The sequence below is a fragment of the Manis pentadactyla genome, chromosome 5 (assembly GCF_030020395.1).
Source record: "Manis pentadactyla isolate mManPen7 chromosome 5, mManPen7.hap1, whole genome shotgun sequence".
NCBI lineage: Eukaryota > Metazoa > Chordata > Mammalia > Pholidota > Manidae > Manis > Manis pentadactyla.
The window spans coordinates 165,346-184,399 of NC_080023.1; the positions used below are offsets into that span (position 1 = coordinate 165,346).

A 19,054-nucleotide genomic window follows, 5' to 3' on the forward strand; every position below is an offset into this window, starting at 1 on the left:
TCAGAGAAACTGATTATTGTCTTAAAACCTCAGTATCCCCACACACACCCAACAATAACACACTACTTTGCCAGCAGACATGGAGATGAAAATGACACAGGTCAGTTGGTAAGAATCCATTCACATACCATTTCTTTAGTGCCCACCCTGCACCAGCCTGATGGCTAAGGCAGTCTCTGCTTTTGTCATCATAAAATGAATGCCACCCTATACTAGACTCAAGGGAGACTTGTGGGACACACATCCACCCACCATTTGGTCAGCCAGTCAGTCACACAGTCACTCATCAAACCCTGGCCCCACCATCTCTCCAAACAAGATTTTCAAGTTATTTCTTTTTAATGGTACAATACTGCAATTTTTTTTTCTTTTGGCCACAAAGACCATAAAACACAGTAACAGAGTTTAAGAATAAGTAAACTTCAGGTGAGGATTAGGATCACCAGTGAACAACTGCCTGTAGCAACCAATGTTGTTTTATGAAACTTTCTTTCGAAAGCAACCAAAGTGATTCAGGTGGGGTCTTGACCAGGTTTTGAGATTCCTATTGTTTTCTGAACACCCAGCAGCTGAAGGTTTTTCTTGGGTCTGAAGACATTTTCACCAAAGCAGAAATGGGCATCACTGAAGATCCTGAACTTGACACACCAATGTGAGGCTTTGGTTTACCCCTCTCTGCGGAAGGGACGGCACATTATTTTTGTAGGAGGGAGCATAGGAGCACATACACATATTCAAAAAAAGCATGAAAAGTCAAGTTAATGTGACATGGGGAGCTGAAAGTGTGGCCAGAGTGGAGGTAGTTTTTTCCTGTGGCTTCACCATCCTGTAAATGACAAGTAGCCCAGCTTATTAGTGCTGGTGGGAGGCAGAGCCTACTGGAGCTGCTGCAAGCACTGGGGCCCTGGCTTCCCAGCCTCACTTACGACTGGGGTACAGGCACTGACCTGGGCACCCCAGATTCTGCTTTCACCCCAGACTTGGAGTCGGGCAGTTGACACAAAGAGGAGGGATGTGGAAAAACTCTTGCAGGTTTTGTAGCACAGATGTTAAGAGAGGTTTCCAGCTATGTAGCCCTGAACCTAGTTCTCCAGGTCTCTCGGCAATTTCAAACTACTTAACAGCGTAAAGGAGAGAAGTCTTTTCAGAGTCATCACCTGGGGTAGGTTTCTGTACTGTCCACTAAGAACCCAGCTGCTGGAGGATGAGAAGAGCAGCATGCACTTCCTTCCAGCATCCTCCTTGGGCTCCTCTGTCTTGTCCTTACACTCCCAGCCCCTCCTCATGAAGACCCAGGGCCCACCTTGGTCAATCTCCTGTTCTCGCACCGCAGAATGGGCTCTGTCAAAACGGCCTGCCTTGAAAAGGACTCTTTTTCTGTGGAGTGCGGTTCCCACAGGTGCCCAGCAGCCCCAGAACTCCTTCATCTCATCCGGCCTCCTCCCCTCCTCTAACCAGGAGAGCACATAGAATTTGGAGAACAGGTCCCTGCTCAAGACCAGCCTCCCACGGTTCTCTGTCAGCCCACTTCGGTTCAGGGTCCCCAGCAGGATGCAAAGCGTCTGGTTCCTCTGGGTGAAGTCCACAGTCTACTCTCTGGAGGTGACAACTTCCTGGGGGACCCCTGGCATCCAGGTCCTCTGATGCAAAAGCCATGTCCAACCAGCATTTCAATGGCTGCCAGAAATTAATTATGAGTGCACCAACATTTACATATTGTTAAAGATGCAGTTCTTCCTATTTGTGTTTTGAAAAGTATACTACTATTAATATTTTCTTGCACAAAGCTTTATCTGGAGCACAGATAATTTCCCGAAAATGTTTTCCATTTTTAACCGAGGATGAGTAGCTCAAAGGAGAATTTTTTAAAATTATGTTAAACTATACGTAAAACCTACCATCGTCACCATTTCTAAGCGCATAGTTCAGTAGCAGTCAAGTATGTTCACATTGTTGTGCGACCAATCTCCAAAACTTTTTCATCTTGCAAAACTGAAACTCTGTACCCATTAGACAACAGTTCCAGCCCCTGCCCCTAATGCTCTACTTTCTCTGTACCTGATTCCTCTGGGTCTCCCATGAAAATGGAATCATGCCTTGTCTTTTTGTGACTCTCTTATTACCCTGGGCATCATGTCTTTAAGGTCCATCCCTGTGGTAGCATGAGTCAGATCTCCATTCCTTTTTAAGGATGAACAATATTCCATTTGTGGATGATACATTTTGCTCATCCATTTATCTATCGGGGGAGTTGGGTTGCTTCCAAAATTTTTTAAAAAAACAAAATATTTAACCCAAGTCAAGTGTTTCTCCATGATCATGCCTGGGAGAAGTGGCATCCAGTTTGATGAATTTTTTCCACCTTTTGTTTAATTTCTCGCGGCCCTGGGGCTTCTGCCCTCGGTCCCTGCTGAGGACTGGCGGCGCGTTCACGACGGGGCTGGGCCCCTTCCCCTCCTCGCTCCGCCGGGCAGGCTGCGGGCGCGCGCACGCAGAGGGTCCTCGGCCGCGCGCGCGCTCCCCGCCGCGCGCTGCCGCGCCTTCTTCTTTGATTTGCGTTCGCGGGAGCCGAAGTGCTCTGCTCGTCGCCTCTAGGAGAGCTTTCGGGACTTGACTTTTCTGTGTTTCTTTTTTAAGGCGATTCTCTCTCCGTCATATTTGAATAAGACAGGCCGGCGTTCACCGCACTTACCATTCAAGCATGTACTGTTGTAAGCGCTTAGGTTAACTTGTATTAGTTCATTTAACCCTCACAACAAACCCGTAAGGTAGGTGAAAAACTGACTAAAGTCCACGCTGGTGGTCAGCGTTTGAACCCAGAGTCCCTGCTCTTGGGTGCCACACAGGCTCCCTCTCTTGGGACGCGGCCTTGGCGTCAGTCAGAAGCCAAGGACACTAACGTCCCCTTGTTCTCATACTCGGTCTCGGGGGGGTTTCTGTCTCCCCGCCTTGGGTTGTTCTGGTCAGTAGCCTTTTGCCTCTTCACCAGACTGTAAGCAACCCAAGATATAGGGCCACTTATGATTCGGCTCTGTCCTCAGCCTCTCTTGGCCGCCTGGGCTCAAGTAAGGCCTTAGGGAATGTTTTAAAAAGAAGCCTTCTTCCCTAAAATATAAGCCCTTCTACAAGACTGGAGGCTTCTTGAGGGCAGTTTCTGGTCTTGGTCATCTCTGTGTCTCCACCACACAGGGCCAACAAAACAGCAGGGGCTCAGTAAATGTTGCTTTAATATTCCTTTAACAAAAATTTTGAGTATGGACAGTAAGCCGTTGTGGATGGAGGGAGCCTACTTCTAGGCTTGTTCACCCAGTGTCACACTAGCAGTGATTTGGAGGGATCCTGCTTGCACACATCCCACAGTTCAGAGCTTCAGTTTTCCAGTCTGATGAATAAAGACTGGTGGTCCCACCTTGGATGTCTGTCAGTGGGAAGGGGGGAAATGAGTTGATGTGCGTGGAAGCGTCTCACAAATACCAGCAGATCGAAGTGGTGGGAGTGTTATCATTACAGTATTATAGTTACTATAGTTATTTATTTATATATAATTACCAAAGTCATAATTATTGCATAATAAATCGTAATATAATTATAATATACAATTATAGTATTATAATTATTACCAGGCAGTCTATGGAGGTATTTGATGCCAAAAGTCTGGGAGTCAGACAAATCCTGAATTAGGTCCTAGCTCCTCCAGTTACTTTCTGCTACTTTGGACAAGTTGGTCAACCTGAACACATCTCTCTGGGTCTCAGTTTCCACCTAATTACCTAGGGTGGACATCGTATAGATATCCCTAATGATCATAACATGATTATATGGTCCATGATAATCATATGACATGGTTTGCCCAAAATTTATACCTCATGTCCTAATGTGATCATTAAATAGTGTCCCCTTTCGCTCGCAAAACTTTCCTGGTTTGATAAATTGGGTTTTGTTAAAATTATGAACTGTTTATCAAAAGACACCAGTAAGAGAGTAAAAAGGCAAGCTGCAAAATGGGAGAAGATAGTTTCAATAGCTGAGTTGTTTATGACAAAGGACCCATATTCAACTGTATCAAGAATCTCTACAGAGCAATTGTGAGAAACACACTAGTGGACACGGAGACTAAGAGAACAGCAGAGTGAGGCTTAAATGACGATCTTGCAAGAACGGAGTCTGGTGAGCAGGCACACCTGCGGCCACTGGCGCCAAGTAATTTATTCCCTAGCAAGTGAGTCCCTTCCCTGATTCCTCATTGGCTGAGTACTGCAGGGTTCACGTTCTTTCCCAGATAGCATCTAAGCCAATTATATCCATTTTGGGCCTTCTCTTACATTTGTCTTAATTTCACTGGCAGGTTTAAAAAACTCAAACAGGTAGCCAGGTCCTTACCAATCCTCCACCCCCATCCCTACTCTCAGCCTGAGCAGCTTCCTGCATATTTTCCACCACGTGGCCCTTTGTTAATACCTTACTGTTAAAATGTTTAAACCTCCTGGTGGGAATAAATCACATTTAGATGTTATGCTTTTTCTAACAGATTAGAAAAACACAAATAACTAAATTTTAAAATGGGAAAAAGACTTGAACAGGTACTTCACAAAAGGGAATAGCCATATGGCCAATAAGCATATAAAAAGGTGCTCACCTTCATGATTCAACAGGGAAATGCAAATTAAGACCACAAAGAGACAGCACTATGCACCCACTACAATGGCTAAAATGTAAAATATTGACAAAACCAAATTGCTGGGGAGGGTGCAGAACATCTGGAACTCTCATGCATTCTTGATGAGTATCTTAGTCTGCTCAGACAGAGTGGCTTAGACAACAAACTTTCCCCCTCACAGTTCTGGATGCTAGAAGTCCATGATCAAGGTGCAAGAAAATTCAGTTATTGGCAAAATCTCTCTTCCTGGCTAGCAGGTGGCCACATTCTCACTAGTCTTCATGTGATCTTCTTTGTGCACAGGTAGGGGTAGAGGGAGAGAGCACGAACCCTGGTGTCTTTTTTTATTGGTAGAAATGTCAATTAATCCTATCAGATTAGAGCCCCCCCACCCCCCACCCTGCTCCATGACCTTATTTAATCTTAATTACTTTCTTACTGCAAATATAGCCGCCTTGGGGATTATGGCTTCAACATATGAAGTGGAGTGGGGGACATATACATTCAGCCCATAACAATGGAAATACAAGTTGGTACAAGTAGGGAAACTATTTGACATTACTTTGACTAAACGTAAACCAACTCTATGACCTAGTAATTTGATATCTTGACCACTCAAGAGATTTTGAGTGTGTTTGGCCATAAAAAAACATACAGAAGAATATTCGCAGCAACTTCATTTTAATAACTTCAAAGCTAAAACAAACCAAATGCTCATAAGCAAGAGAATAAGTAAATAAAACAGATTGTAGTATATATCTTCAATGGTGTACTAGTTATCCATTGCTACATAACAAATTTCCCCCAAAATTAAGCAGCTTAAAACAACAAATGTTTATTATTTCACATAGTTTCAGCTCAGGATCTTTCATGAGGATGCAGTCAAGATGTCACTTGGGGCTGCCTCATCTCTGGGGTTGAATGTAGCTGGAGGATTCACATCCAAGACAGCTTACTCATGTAATCTTTGGAAGGAAGCTGTTTTTCACTAGCTCTTGGTAAAAGGCCTCAGTTCCTTAGTATGTGGACTTCTCCACAGCGCTGTTCACAACAAGGTAGCTGATTTTCCCCAGAGCAACAGAGAAAAAGATGACACACCTTCGCTTATGACCTAATCTCCAAGTCACACATTATCAAGTCTGCCTTTTTCTATTATGGGCAAGTCACTAAGTCCAGTACACACTCAAAAGGAGAGAACACACAAGGGTGTGAATAACAGGAAGTGGGGAACACTGGGGGTCATCTTGAAGGCTGGCTACTACAGTCGTCTCTCTGGCCATTAATGATTATGTCCTTCCAACATGAAAACCACACTCACCCCCACCCAAGGTTCCCCCAAAGTTACATCCTATTGCAGCATCAGCTCTAAGTCCAGAATTTTGTCATCTAAATTAGGTCAGATGTGGGTAGGTTCCATGAGTGCAGTTCCTTAAATCCAACTTCTAAAATGCAGTTCTTCTTGATTTGTAGACCTTTGAAACTAAAGAGACAAATTATCTGCCCCCACGCATCCAATACATACACAAATGTGGGGCAGGCACAGGGTAACCATTACAGACATTCCTGCTCAGAAGACGGAAAAATGGAAGGCACAAAGGAATCAATGGTCCATAGAAATTCTGCCATCCAGTCTCAAAGTCTTGGAATAATTCCCGTGGCTCTCAGCCCCACTCTCTGGGCTCTCATTTCCACCCATTAAGTCATAACTTCCTTTTTCACGGAAGGTAGCATATATTTGCAGATGAGTCATTTTCTCAACTGCTTTCTGCTTGTAGACGTTTTGGAGTGGAAGTGGGGGGTGTCCAGAGGCCTTTCATTTTATACTCTCTGTCCTTTCCAGAATATTAACAGAATATAATTGTCTTAAAAACTTTGTGGATTTCTTGTGAATCTCATTGGGGCTTATTTCATTAGATGAAAGCTCCACCTTCAAATCCCTTTGAGATAAATTCATCTCTACCTTGGACTTCTGCTGATAAATCTAAGGAACAAGCCCTTAAGATTCCTAGAGACACTGTTGTTTGATTGAGAGGCTCTGTGAGGCATATCTTTAATCTTTTTAAAGAGCTGTTAGTCTGACTGAAAGGCTCTGTGAGGCACCACATTTGCTATTTCTGAGATTGTTTAAAGGATTTGACATTGTTTGCATCTCTGTTTTTTTTATTTTCTCCACTCAACACATAATATTGAACAAATGGGAGATGGGAAAAATCATTTTAGGTAAGACAGCTTTTTCAAGATGTGGAGAAGGGAACCCTCCTACACTGTTGGTAGGAATGTTAATTGGTATGGCCACTGTGGAAAGCAGTATGGAGGTTCCTCAGAAAACTAAAAATAGGAATACCATTTGACCCAGTAATTCCACTTCTAGAAATTTGCCTGAAGAAAAAATCCTTGATTCAAAAAGATATATGCACCCCTATGTTTACTGCCACATTATTTACAATAGACAAAATATGGAAACAACCTAAATGTCCATCAATAGATGAATGGGTAAAGAAGATGTGGTACATATACACAATGGAATATTGAATATTCAGCCATAAAAAAAGAAACCCTGCCATTTTCAACAACATGGATGGCTCTGGAGAAATAAGCCAGACATAGAAAGACAAATAGCATATGATTTCACTTATTTGTGGAATATAAATACAAAGCAAAACAGAATGAACAAAATAGCAGTAGACTCACAGACACTGAGAAGTAATTGGTGGTTACCATGGGGGAGGGGTTGGGGTGGGTGGCTGGGGAGGTTGAGGGGGATAAAGGGGCACAAAAATTCTCAATCATGATGTAGGTTGGTTACAGGGATGGAAGTACAGCATGGAAAAAATACTCAATCCCTCTGTTACATCTATGTTGACAGTACCTATACTAGTGGGGGTAAGAATTTAATAATATGGGTAACTGTTGAACCACTCTGTTGTATACTTGAAACTAATATACGATTGTATACCAATTGAAGGGCCCCCACCCATAAGATGGTGAACTTCCTGCTTCTCTTCCGGGCCCTCGGTTCCCGCCGGTGCCACCTGAAGCCCAATCAACCCTCGCCCCCCTCCCAATCCCAGCACCTAGCCAATAGCCACCAGCCCCGTAGAAGTGACACCTCAATCACCCCATGCCCCTTCCTATATAACCCAGCACCTTTCCTTAATAAAGCGGAATTCTCCGGTGAATTGCTGCTATATGTTGCTCCTTCCTTTCACTGGTGCCGAAACCCGGGAGACGGGACACCCCAACTGGGCCCCATCTTCCCCCCAACACCAGCAGCAGCTTGCCCTCGTCCTCTTTTTCCGGCGCTGGCTCCTCACACTCACCACTCCTCTCTGGCCTTTGGGTAAGTTTTCCCCCAGAGCGGGCCACTCTTCCCCGAGCTATCACAGCGCCATTGACTGTGATTGTCCGGCAAGGCCCTGACGCTCGGGGACGAGGAGGGAACTCCCCCCGCCTCAGGCCTTCACGGCTGCGGCGGACCCTCAGGCCCCTCCTCCAACAGCCATAAACGAGGTGACTCTTTTGTAGATGAGAACGCTCCCTTTCCCCATCCCCCTTCCGTTCCTTCTGCCGAAAATTCCTAGTACTAGGTTCCTCGTGACTCCGGCACTCTGCCTTCTTAGAGAAGTCTGGGTGACGACCCACACTTCCTACGAAATTCCGACTCGTATACGAGTTTCCGCAGACCCCCAAGGATCACCGGGGACGCCCTTTGTCTCCGTGCCGTCTGCTCCCAGTCTGAGGATCTCCGTTCGTCTTCCCGTTTGTCTCCTTCTCTGTCCTTTAGCCATGGGAGCCTCCTCATCCCTCCCTGGAAGCTCACCTCTTGAATGCCTGCTCAAGCATCTAGCCACCCTCTCCCTGACGCCTGATATAAAACCAAAACTTCTCCGCAAATACTGCTCCCAAGATTGGCCGACATGCCCCCTAGACAATCACAACCAATGGCCCGCAGGGGGAACTCTTGATCCTAACATCACTCGCGATCCTTTAACTACTGCCAGCGCCTGAAAAAATGGAAGGAGATTCCCTATATCGAGGCTTTTTGCCTCCTAGCTCAAAATCCCAGCCTCTGCACCACCTGTTCCCCACCCCAAGTTCTCCTAGCCTGCAAGCCGTCTCCCTCCCCTCCACACACTCCCAGTCTCTCTTCGATTACCTTTGACCCAGCCAACGAACCTCCGCCATACAGGCTTCCCCCTTCAGCCCCTCCCCCTCCTACAACCCCTCCTGACCGTCGCCACTGCCTCCACCTCCTCCCCCCCATCCCGCAGAAGCCTCCCGCCCACTCCCTTCCCCCTCCTCTCCTACAACAGCCCATCCCTTCCTCCACCACCATCTCCTCCCCCACCTCACCCCCTCCACCTTCGTCCCCCTCACCTTCCCCCCACCCGTGCAGATCGAGCCTGAGCCTTTCAGCCCCCCTCTAACTAAGTCCCAGGAGCCTCCTCCGTCTTTGTCCCCATCACCTATTTCTCCCCCACAGACTGAGCCAGAACCCTTCAGTCCCCCTCAGACTCAGTCCTGAGGGCCTCCCAAAATTATCGCCCCCCTCCAGGAGGTAGCAAAATCCAAAGGCATTGTGCATGTTCATGTCCCTTTCTCCTCAGGATATTTAGCCCAACTTGAGAAACGCCTAGGTTCCTTTTCCACTGATCCCACGACATATATCAGGGAGTTTCAATGGACCCTCCAGTCATACAGCCTCACACATCATGACATTTTCATGCTCCTGGCCAATACCCTCCTTCCTGAAGAGCGTAGACGAGTTTGGGACTTCGCCCAAACGCACGCTACCGAAACCCACAGGACTGACCCCACCTATCCCCCTGGCCCCACCGCTGTCCCTGAACAAGACCCACACTGGGATTATAACACCGCCGTGGGTCTCCGCTCTCAAGATATCTTCGCCTGCTGCCTAATAGCAGGTCTGAAAAAGGCAGCTCGTAAAGTAGTCAATTTTCAAAAGCTCCAAGACATAATTCAAAGGAGGGAGGAAACTCCCTCCGAGTTCTTAGACTCACTCAAGCCCTATTGCAGTTACCAGCCTGGACCCAGAAATGCCTGACAGAAGACATGTCCTTATGACATACTTCCTGGCTCAAAGCTACTCCAACATTAAAGCTAAACTCAGAAAGTTAGAACAGGGCCCCGCTACCCCACAGACTGAGATCCTAACAGTGGCCTTTAAAGTCTTCCATAACCAGGAGGAGGAGAAAGAACGCAATAAACAAAAGGCTGATCAGGCCAATTTCCAAATGTTGGCCCAGCTGATAAAACCACAACCTGGGTGCCCCTCTACAAACAAGCCCCCCCCAGGAGCTTGTTTCAAGTGCGGAAAAGAAAGACATTGGTCAAGGGCTTGCCCCTCCCCCAGATCTCCTACCACCCCATGCCCCAGATGCCACAGAAAGGGCCATTGGGGGTCTGATTGCCCAACCACCCGAAGGGGAGGCTGGACGAACAACCCCCATCCTAAGCCCGCCGTAGTGGGGCTGGCAGAAGAAGATTGACGGGGCCCGGGGGCTTCTCGCCCGACCATTTCCATCACCAAACAGGAGCCCAGGGTTACTTTACTAGTAGACGGTCGCCCCATCTCCTTCCTCCTAGATACAGGAGCCACCTTCTCAGTCTTGCGAGAACACCGGGGCCCTACCACGCCTGCCATTACTCCTATAGTCGGGGTAGGAGGTAAACAGATTTTCCCATTAAAAAACCCCCCTTTATACACAATCCAAGACAATCCCATACCTTTCTCCCACTCCTTCCTGGTTATGCCCCAGTGTCCCATCCCTTTACTAGGACGGGACATCCTTTCTCTCCTCCATGTTTCCATAACTATATCCACTCCCACAGCCCCCAGTACTCCCTTTCTGATGGCCCTCATAGCCGACGACCCCCCTCTACCCAATGAAAGCTCCAGTTCTGCCCTCATACACCCTGTAAATCCCAAAGTTTGGGACATTACAAGCCCCTCCGTGGCTCTATGTCCTCCTGCCTCTATCAAATTATGTGACCCCTCTCAGTATATCTGTCAGGCCCAATACCCCCTAACCACTTCAGCCCTCATAGGCCTCCAACCCATCATCCAAGATCTTTTAAACAAAAATTACCTCAGACCCACTCACTCCCCATTTAATACCCCCATATTAGCTGTTAAAAAACCAACGGATCTTTCCGCCTAGTCCAAGACCTTCGCCTCGTCAACATGGCCGTCGTCCCTATCCATCCCTTAGTTCCAAATCCATACACCCTTTTATCGCAGATCCCCGCCTCGGCCTCCCACTTCTCAGTCCTAGATCTCAAGGACACATTTTTTTCTATCCCTCTGGACCCCTCCTCCCAAGATTTTTTTCGCCTTCACCTGGTCGGACCCATACACAAGACATTCCGAACAACTCACTTGGACAGTTTTGCCACAAGGCTTCCGAGATAGTCCCCATATTTTTGGACAGGTCCTAGCTCAGGACCTCAAACAGTTTCATCATGATCACTCCAAGTCTACCTTATTACAATACGTGGACGATCTTCTACTCTGCAGTCCCTCGTGGGAACAGTCTCAACTTGACACTGCCTCCCTACATAACCTTCTAGCTTCCAGAGGTTACCGGATATCCCCCGTCAAAGCTCAAATCTCTTCCCCTTCTGTCACTTCCCTCGGATTCCTTCTATCTCAACAAAGAAAGTCCATTACCTTAGACAGAAAACAGCTCCTCTCTGACCTGCCCGTTCCCAAAACCAAGACAGAAATCCTTTCCTTTCTAGGCCTGGCTGGGTATTTTAGAGCATGGATCCCTAACTTCTCCCTGTTGGCAAGACCCCTATACGACCTCAGCAAGGGCCCCCCTGAAGAACCATTATCCTCCTCACCCTGACACTCCTTCATTAAGCTCCATCAAGCCCTTGTGGAAGCCCCAGCTCTCCATCTTCTTTAGACATTCATGAGAGGTCCAGTCAAGCTCTAGGAGTCCTAGGCCAACATTATGGCCCATCCTTTGCCCCAGTAGCTTATCTTTCCAAGCAATTAGACCCCACAGTTCGGGGATGGGCCCCCTGCCTACAGGCATTAGCAGCTAGACAGCTCTTACAGAAGGAAGCTCATAAACTGACATTCAGGGCGCCCCTTACCATTCTGTCCCCACATCACCTAAAAGATCTCTTAACCTACAAAAGTTTACAGACTCTCCCTCCCTCCAGACTCATGACCTTACTGTCCTCTTTCCTCCAAAATCCAGACATTTCTTTTCTCCCCTGCCTGCCCCTGAATCCAGCCACTCTTCTTCCTCTACCCTACTCTCCTCATACTCCCTCGCATGATTGCCTGGAAGCCCTTCACAACTTCCTTCCGTGCCACTCCACGATCTCCGAAGGAGCCCTCTCACACTCCGACCTCATCTGGTTTACTGATGGGTCCTCCTTTAAACATGAGGGCACCCATTATGCAGGATACGCAGTAGTCTCCCTCAAAGACGTCATCGAGGCATGAGCCCTACCCCCTGGTACAACCAATCAACAGGCCGAACTCGTTGCAGCCACCAGAGCTTGCACTCTGGCCCAGGACACGTCTCTCACACTGTACACTGACTCTAAATACGTATTCCACATTCTCTTGTCTCACACAGCAGTATGGAAAGAACGAGGCCTCCTCACCACAAAAGGAAATTCCATCACTAATTCGGCTTTAATTACTAAACTTCTAGAGGCTTCACAACTCCCACACCGACTGGGCATAGTCCACTGCAAATCACATCAAAAGGATGACTCCCCCATTACAAGAGGTAACAATAAAGCTGACAGAGTAGCCCGGTCGATTGTCCTATCAGAAGAAGCACCAGACAATGATCCGTCTGCCCTTGCGGTTTTAGCCTTATCACAAGACACCCTCTGTTCCCAGGACAGAGAGTCCCTCTTCCGCCTCTTACACGATCTGTTCCATCCTAGCCCCCAATCCTTAATCCATTTTTTACAATCCTTTTTTTCTCTCTCTCCTGAAGACAAAACCCTACTTGACCAAATCACCCGCAGGTGCACCATCTGCCAACGCACTAACCCTAATACCCCCCTCAAGGCCCGACCCTTCCCGGCTCATCAAGCACGGGATAATGTCCCCACCGCAGATTGGCAAATAGACTTCACTAACATGCCCCCTGTACGGCATACCAGATACCTACTCGTGTTAGTAGATACATTTTCAGGATGGGTCGAAGCTTTCCCCACCACTAACAAACGAGCATCCGTGGTTGCCTCTATCCTCCTCACCCAGATCTTTCCTAGGTTCGGGATGCCCACTTCCCTCCAATCAGATAACGGCTCTGAGTTCACTGCCCAAATCATTCAGAACCTCTCCAAGTCGCTCTCACTCCCCTGGCATCTACATTGTCCTTATTGACCACAGGCTTCGGGAAAAGTAGAAAGAGCCAATAGGACTCTAAAAGACATCCTGACCAAACTATCTCTAGAACTACACCTTGACTGGGTTCACTTACTTCCCTTAGCTCTACTCCGCATTCGGGCCCTCCCAAAGAAACCTTCCTTCTTGTCACCCTTTGAGATCATGTACGGCCGCCCAATTCTACCCCCAGGGCTCCCTTCCCACAAAGGACCGATTCCTCCCAATATGGCCCTTCTGCTGCTCTCTCTCCTCCGCACCGAATTGTGTAAATATCAGGATTGGCTCCTTCCTGACCCATCCGCCTCCCAAAACCCTCCTGTCTTACAGCCCGGCCAACTAGTGTTTTATAAGCCACCAGAAGATCGGCCCTCTCTCACCCCAAAATGGGAAGGTCCACACCCAGTTATTCTCTGCACCCCCTCGGCCGCCAAGCTCTCACTGCCTGATAACTCTGTCACCCCTTGGATTCATATCTCCAGGTTGAAACCAAACACCCAGGACCCACCTTCTCTGGACACCCAAGACCCATCAGTCACAACCCAGAGTCCTTCGGATACAGCCCAAGACGCTGTCTACTCTACCACGCTTCATCCCTCTGATCCCTTGAAACTCCGCATCTCCCGTTCACCCCCTTTGCCATCCATACCTGAATCATGATTTTTTCCTCCTTTACTGCTCTCTCGTTTTTCCTCATTCCTATTGTCTTCCCCACCACCCCAGCCTCCTTTGTATGGCGATTCAAAGTCAGACAGACTTACACACAGCATCAAACAAAAATTACTGCCCTCATTGCCACATCAGACTGCCCTCTGAAAGGCTGCTCCGAGCCTTTATACCTCCACTTTCCTCCCTCCACCGAAGTGTTCACTAGCAGCTACCTTTATTCTCCCTACCTCTGCTTCCTCTATGACCAAAAACAAGCCTATTGCAGGCGATGGCCAGACACCTACGGGGGATGTCCCTACTGGTCTTGCGCCATTCACTACATGGGTAACTCCCGGTACCCACAGTATTACTCCTCCAACCGTTTCATAAAATATCCCAACAGCTCATTCTCCTTATCAATCCCAGATCCCTGGGACTCTCGATGGGCCACCGGAGTCACAGCCTCAGTTTACTATGGGGGGTCCTCGACCCCCCACGGTACCCTTCATATCTCTCAAGAGTATGTTCCCTCTCATTCCCAGATCTCTCAAGTTGCATCAGATATCAGACATTCCGAAAAAGTCATTATCCAAACTCTTGACGGCGCCTCTTTATCTTCTTATCCCCGCCCCTCTTCCAATTCCTCCTACTCTTGGTTACAGCTTATTCAGGACACCACCATCTTTCTCAACCACACCCTTAACACCGCCAATTGTTTCTTGTGCGCATCACTACAGCGCCCACTGCTAGCCGCCGTGCCCCTTAACATTTCCAATTACTCCTTTCACGCAGAAGGACAACCCCTCCATCCCCTGGAAGACATACCCCTATGGGAACCAGAATATGCAAACAATCTCACCATCCACCACTGTGTAGGCCCAACCCCTCCCCCCTCCAGCGCACTTCACTGTCTCTCTATCTACACCCCTACCTCCGGCTCTAAGACTTTTACGCAACCGGGACACTTCTTTTGGTGTAATGGCAGTCTTTTCAACTCACTGCCTCCTAACTCCAGCACACCCTGCATTCTCGTCACCCTAATCCCACAGCTTACACTTTACAGCATGGCAGAATTCCTTGAGCTCCAACCTCCCTTGCCCTTGCGCACAAGAAGGGCTGCTTTCCTTCCCATTATGGTCGGTATTTCCCTAGCCACCTCAGCCATTGGGGCAGGATTTTCAGGGGGAGCCTTGGGTCACTCTCTATGGGCAATTAGAGATCTCAACGCCAAACTTGAGGGAGCTCTGACATCCACTGCCGATTCCCTGGCCTCTCTCCAAAGACAGGTCACTTCGCTAGCTAAGGTCACCCTTCAAAACCGGCGGGCCTTAGATCTGCTTACAGCCGAGAAGGGTGGCACCTGCGTCTTCCTTCGGGAAGAGTGCTGCTATTACATCAACGAATCCGGCATTGTAGAAACTGACATTACCAAACTCACCGACCTTGCCTCCAGCCTCCACTCTGCTTCCAATTCCAACCCATCCTCTTCAATACTGACAAACCCCTTCCTTACCTGGCTTTGGCCCATTGCAGGCCCTATAATAATCATTCTCCTCGCCTGTCTCTTCTTGCCTTGTATAATAAAGTTTATCAAATCCCAAGTCGGTAAAATCTCTAACCAAACTTTCAACCAGCTTTTACTCAGGAACTACCAGCTTTTAGCCACATAAGATCCCTCACCCTCATGTAACCTCCTCACCGCACGCTGAGATGGACCCCTCTCTCCGCTGGAAACTGTTCCTGGAAACAATGGCCGCAGACGCCTGGCTTCTGGCACCCGTATCCTCTTGGCACCATTGGAATCAACAAGTCCTTGACCTATGGTTACAGGGAACCTTCATTGATTTCCAACCTGAAGAAGTCCACATCTACTCGTCCTTACTGTGGGGAGTCCTATCAACCCTTTCCTCCCAGTTCTCAAGCCCTCACTCCCTTCTCTGCCCCCCATTCAGCAGGAAGCAGAGAGAAAGCAACGTCCACAACCCCATAGAGAAAGGGGGGAATGAAGCGCCCCCACCCATAAGATGGCGAACTTCCTGCTTCTCTTCCAGGCCCTCGGTTCCCGCCGGCGCCACCTGAAGCCCCATCACCCCTCGCCCCCCTCCCAATCCCAGCACCTAGCCAATAGCCACCAGCCCCATAGAAGTGGCACCTCAATCAGCTCATGCCCCTTCCTATATAACCCAGCACCTTTCCCTAATAAAGCAGAATTCTCCGGTGAATTGCTGCTGTGTGTCGCTCCTTCCTTTCACCAATGATACCTCAAAAAAAAAGGAAAAATGCCTTTTTCTTAACAATAAATTGGGCAACCAAAGGAGGTGGGAATGGGAAGAGGGATTTAACTGCCACAACTCTTTGATTTTTATAGCAGTGTCCTGGATTTGATCTTTGCTATGAAGCCATGTCTTTATTCATTTTAGCTATCTGAAGAGGCTGGGACCTTTCAAAGTCAAGAATATCAAGGTCTAACAGACGTTTTACTATGAGCATTAAGAAGAAATTAGTGACAGGATGGAGTCCTTCATGGCCCTGGACATGTTCTATCTTGATCTGGATGGAAATTACACGGTTGCATGTATATGTAAAAACAATCAATACCTCCACTTAACATGTGTGCACTCCATCATATTTCCGTTTTACTTTCTATTTTAAAAAGGGTTCTAAGTGTGAGCGCATGCGCAAACGACGCCGGCACCAGGGATTGGTGCGTGCGCAGGCCTGGGCCCGGGCGGCCGGAAGCGGAGCGGGCGCCTGAGCAGGCAACCGGGGCCGTGGCGAGCCATGGAGGGGTCGCCGGAGTACCTCGGGCAGCCGCGCCAGGGCCCGGCGGCGGAGGAGGTCGAGCCCCAGGGCGCTTCGTGGAGCAGAGACAGCGGCAACGTGTCCCAGAGCCACAGCAGCGCCTCGGGGCCTTGGGAGGAGGAGGGCCCGGAGCTGGGAGCGCTGGGCCGCGACCTGCCGCTGCTGCGCCGCGCCGCCGCCGGCTACGCCGCCTGCCTGCTGCCCGGAGCCGGGGCGCGGCCCGAGGTCGAGGCCCTGGACGCGAGCCTGGAGGACCTCCTCACCAGGGTGGACGAGTTCGTGGGCATGCTGGACATGCTGCGCGGTGACTCCTCCCATGTCGTCGGCGAGGGCGTGCCTCGCATCCACGCGAAGGCGGCCGAGATGCGGCGGGTGTACGGCAGGATCGACAGGCTGGAGGCGTTCGTGGGGATGATCGGCGCCGGCGTGGCCCGGATGGAGGAGCAGGTCGCCAGGGCGGAGGCCGAGCTGGGGGCCTTCCCCAGCACGTTCAGGAAGCTCCTGCACTCGATCAGCGCGCCCTCCTTCTTCGGCAGGGCGCCCTCCGGCGGGCTCCAGCGGACCGGCTACGAGCCCCCTGCCCTGTTTCGGACCGAAGACCACTTTCCCTGTTGCAGCGAAAGACCTCAGATATGAGTCCGCCGGCCAGCGCTGCCCGAGGACGCTGTTGGAGATCGTCGCGGGTATTGCATCACTTGAAAAATCCTGTTACTAGACCTACGATGTTGGAGAATGGGATTTTAAAGTTGTTGGTTTTTTTTGCACACTCTCATTCTCACCATCGTCATTATTTCACGTAGGATATGATTTTCTTCCAATTCTTACCTGAAAGCTGCTTGGTGGTGTGGATCGGGGACACAAAACGAATGAAATATCTATGCGCTATGGCAGAACTGTTACTTTTATGGATTTTAGAGCTCACCCTTTTCAAGGTTTATGTATTTATATGATCTTAAAAACTGCTGAGCCGTTAAAGCCTTATTTTTTTATCTTAATAGTGATTCGACTTCCTATAGCTTACTTTTCGTGTAAATGATCGGTTATCCAACATTATATTAAACTTTCCATATCGTGGATTGCAAACCAAAGGAAATTATTCAATTTCTGAGAAAGTGTAGTGATGATTTTTTTGCAACCAATTCTGCAGTTGTATTTGAAAGTAGGACCTCACAATCTCAGTTTGTCCAAACGTATATATACGTATATATATATATATATTATATACGTATATATATGGTTGTCAGTGTTTGGTTTATAACTTAAATATTAGGGAAAATTTTAAATTTTACTGGAAAAGCTTTCCTTCTGAAAAGGCTTTACATATTTCCTTTTGGTTTGTTTGAAAATAGACATGTTGCTCATGATTTTAGTGATATAATGAGAAGTGGCTTGGGAGTACCTCCTTTAGAAGACTAATGTGAAAAACCTTAGCTACTATTTCACAGCATTGTATGTTTCTTTCCCCTGAAAATGAACAGTTCGTCAGTCACTTGTGTGAATGAGTGGCGTTAGGGTTTTGTTTTTTCACACTGACAACATGGACTCAGAGATCTCTTGTCAATACAACAGGCTTTGATCTTGATTTTAATCTGTTTTATAAAGTGGTCTTCCTAAATAGAAGACCTCAAATAAGCATCCAGCTTAGGTTGCCTTTGTGCCATTTATCATAGATCTTTGAGGTTGGTACTGTAGGTATAGTTCCACTTAGCCGTGTTATGGAAAATCTGATAATGTAACCCTTAGCTTTCATGGACCTTCTGCGTCACACATTTACATTTTTTATTCAGGTAGATCATTAATTGCAAACTAAGGAAATCGTAGATTTAGAAGTGAAAGGACAAATAACCTGCCTTAGTATTTGGTAGCTGTTGGGTACTGCTCTGAAGTATATCCCTGCACATAGTCACTCAGTATGAAGTAGCTTTGTTACATAACACCTGTATTCCTAAACTGGTTTGTGAACTCAGTGTTAAAAAGTAGGTAATATTTGGGACAAGTTATGAAAAATAAGAATAATTTTAAAGCTGAGATTTAATATCTGCATAATAGAAATTCTAAATTCCAGAAAGCATAAATTAACAACTGGGCTGTAAAGTAAAACTTCTTAATTAGGAATATATCATGCTTAGATATTTTCATAACCTACAAAAAAATTGGATTGAGAAAATTAAAAGTACCCATAACCAGTAAAGAATAAAATTCAGCTTAACAGCTTTTAAAGCTAATCATGTATAATTTTCTGTCAATACTTTTTTAAAGTCCCAGTGTAGATAACTCACACGGTGATATGTGTACTTAGAACTTGGTTTCAGAAATACTGGTAGCCAATCCGTGTTGTTTCTGAGCTTTTTAAATAGGGATTATTAGTGCAGCACCTTTGGAATGAGGACTTGAAGCTGGTTTGCATAGTACAAGGCAGACATCAGATGAAAGTCGGTCTCAAGAATGAGCATTGGGGGAATCAGGCATGCTCCTGTTCTCTTTTGCACTGCCACCTTTAGCCCCTTCCTGGCTCCCTCTTCTACCCTGGACCAGCTGGAGGGTTGAGGAGGGCCTTTGGT

The 19,054-nt window shown here is 47.6% G+C and overlaps 1 protein-coding gene across 1 annotated transcript; it reads left to right on the top strand.

Moving 5' to 3' along the window:
- Positions 1-16,347: 16,347 nt before the first annotated feature.
- BLOC1S4 (biogenesis of lysosomal organelles complex 1 subunit 4) lies at positions 16,348-18,707 on the top strand. Its single transcript, XM_036921384.2, has one exon. It carries the CDS (start codon positions 16,473-16,475, stop codon positions 17,127-17,129), a length of 657 nt encoding a protein of 218 aa, XP_036777279.1. The 5' UTR covers positions 16,348-16,472; the 3' UTR covers positions 17,130-18,707.
- Positions 18,708-19,054: the final 347 nt, after the last annotated feature.

Bases quoted from the DNA above. Each gene is read 5' to 3' on its own strand.
- BLOC1S4 (XM_036921384.2), top strand. From the start codon at position 16,473: ATGGAGGGGTCGCCGGAGTACCTCGGGCAGCCGCGCCAGGGCCCGGCG.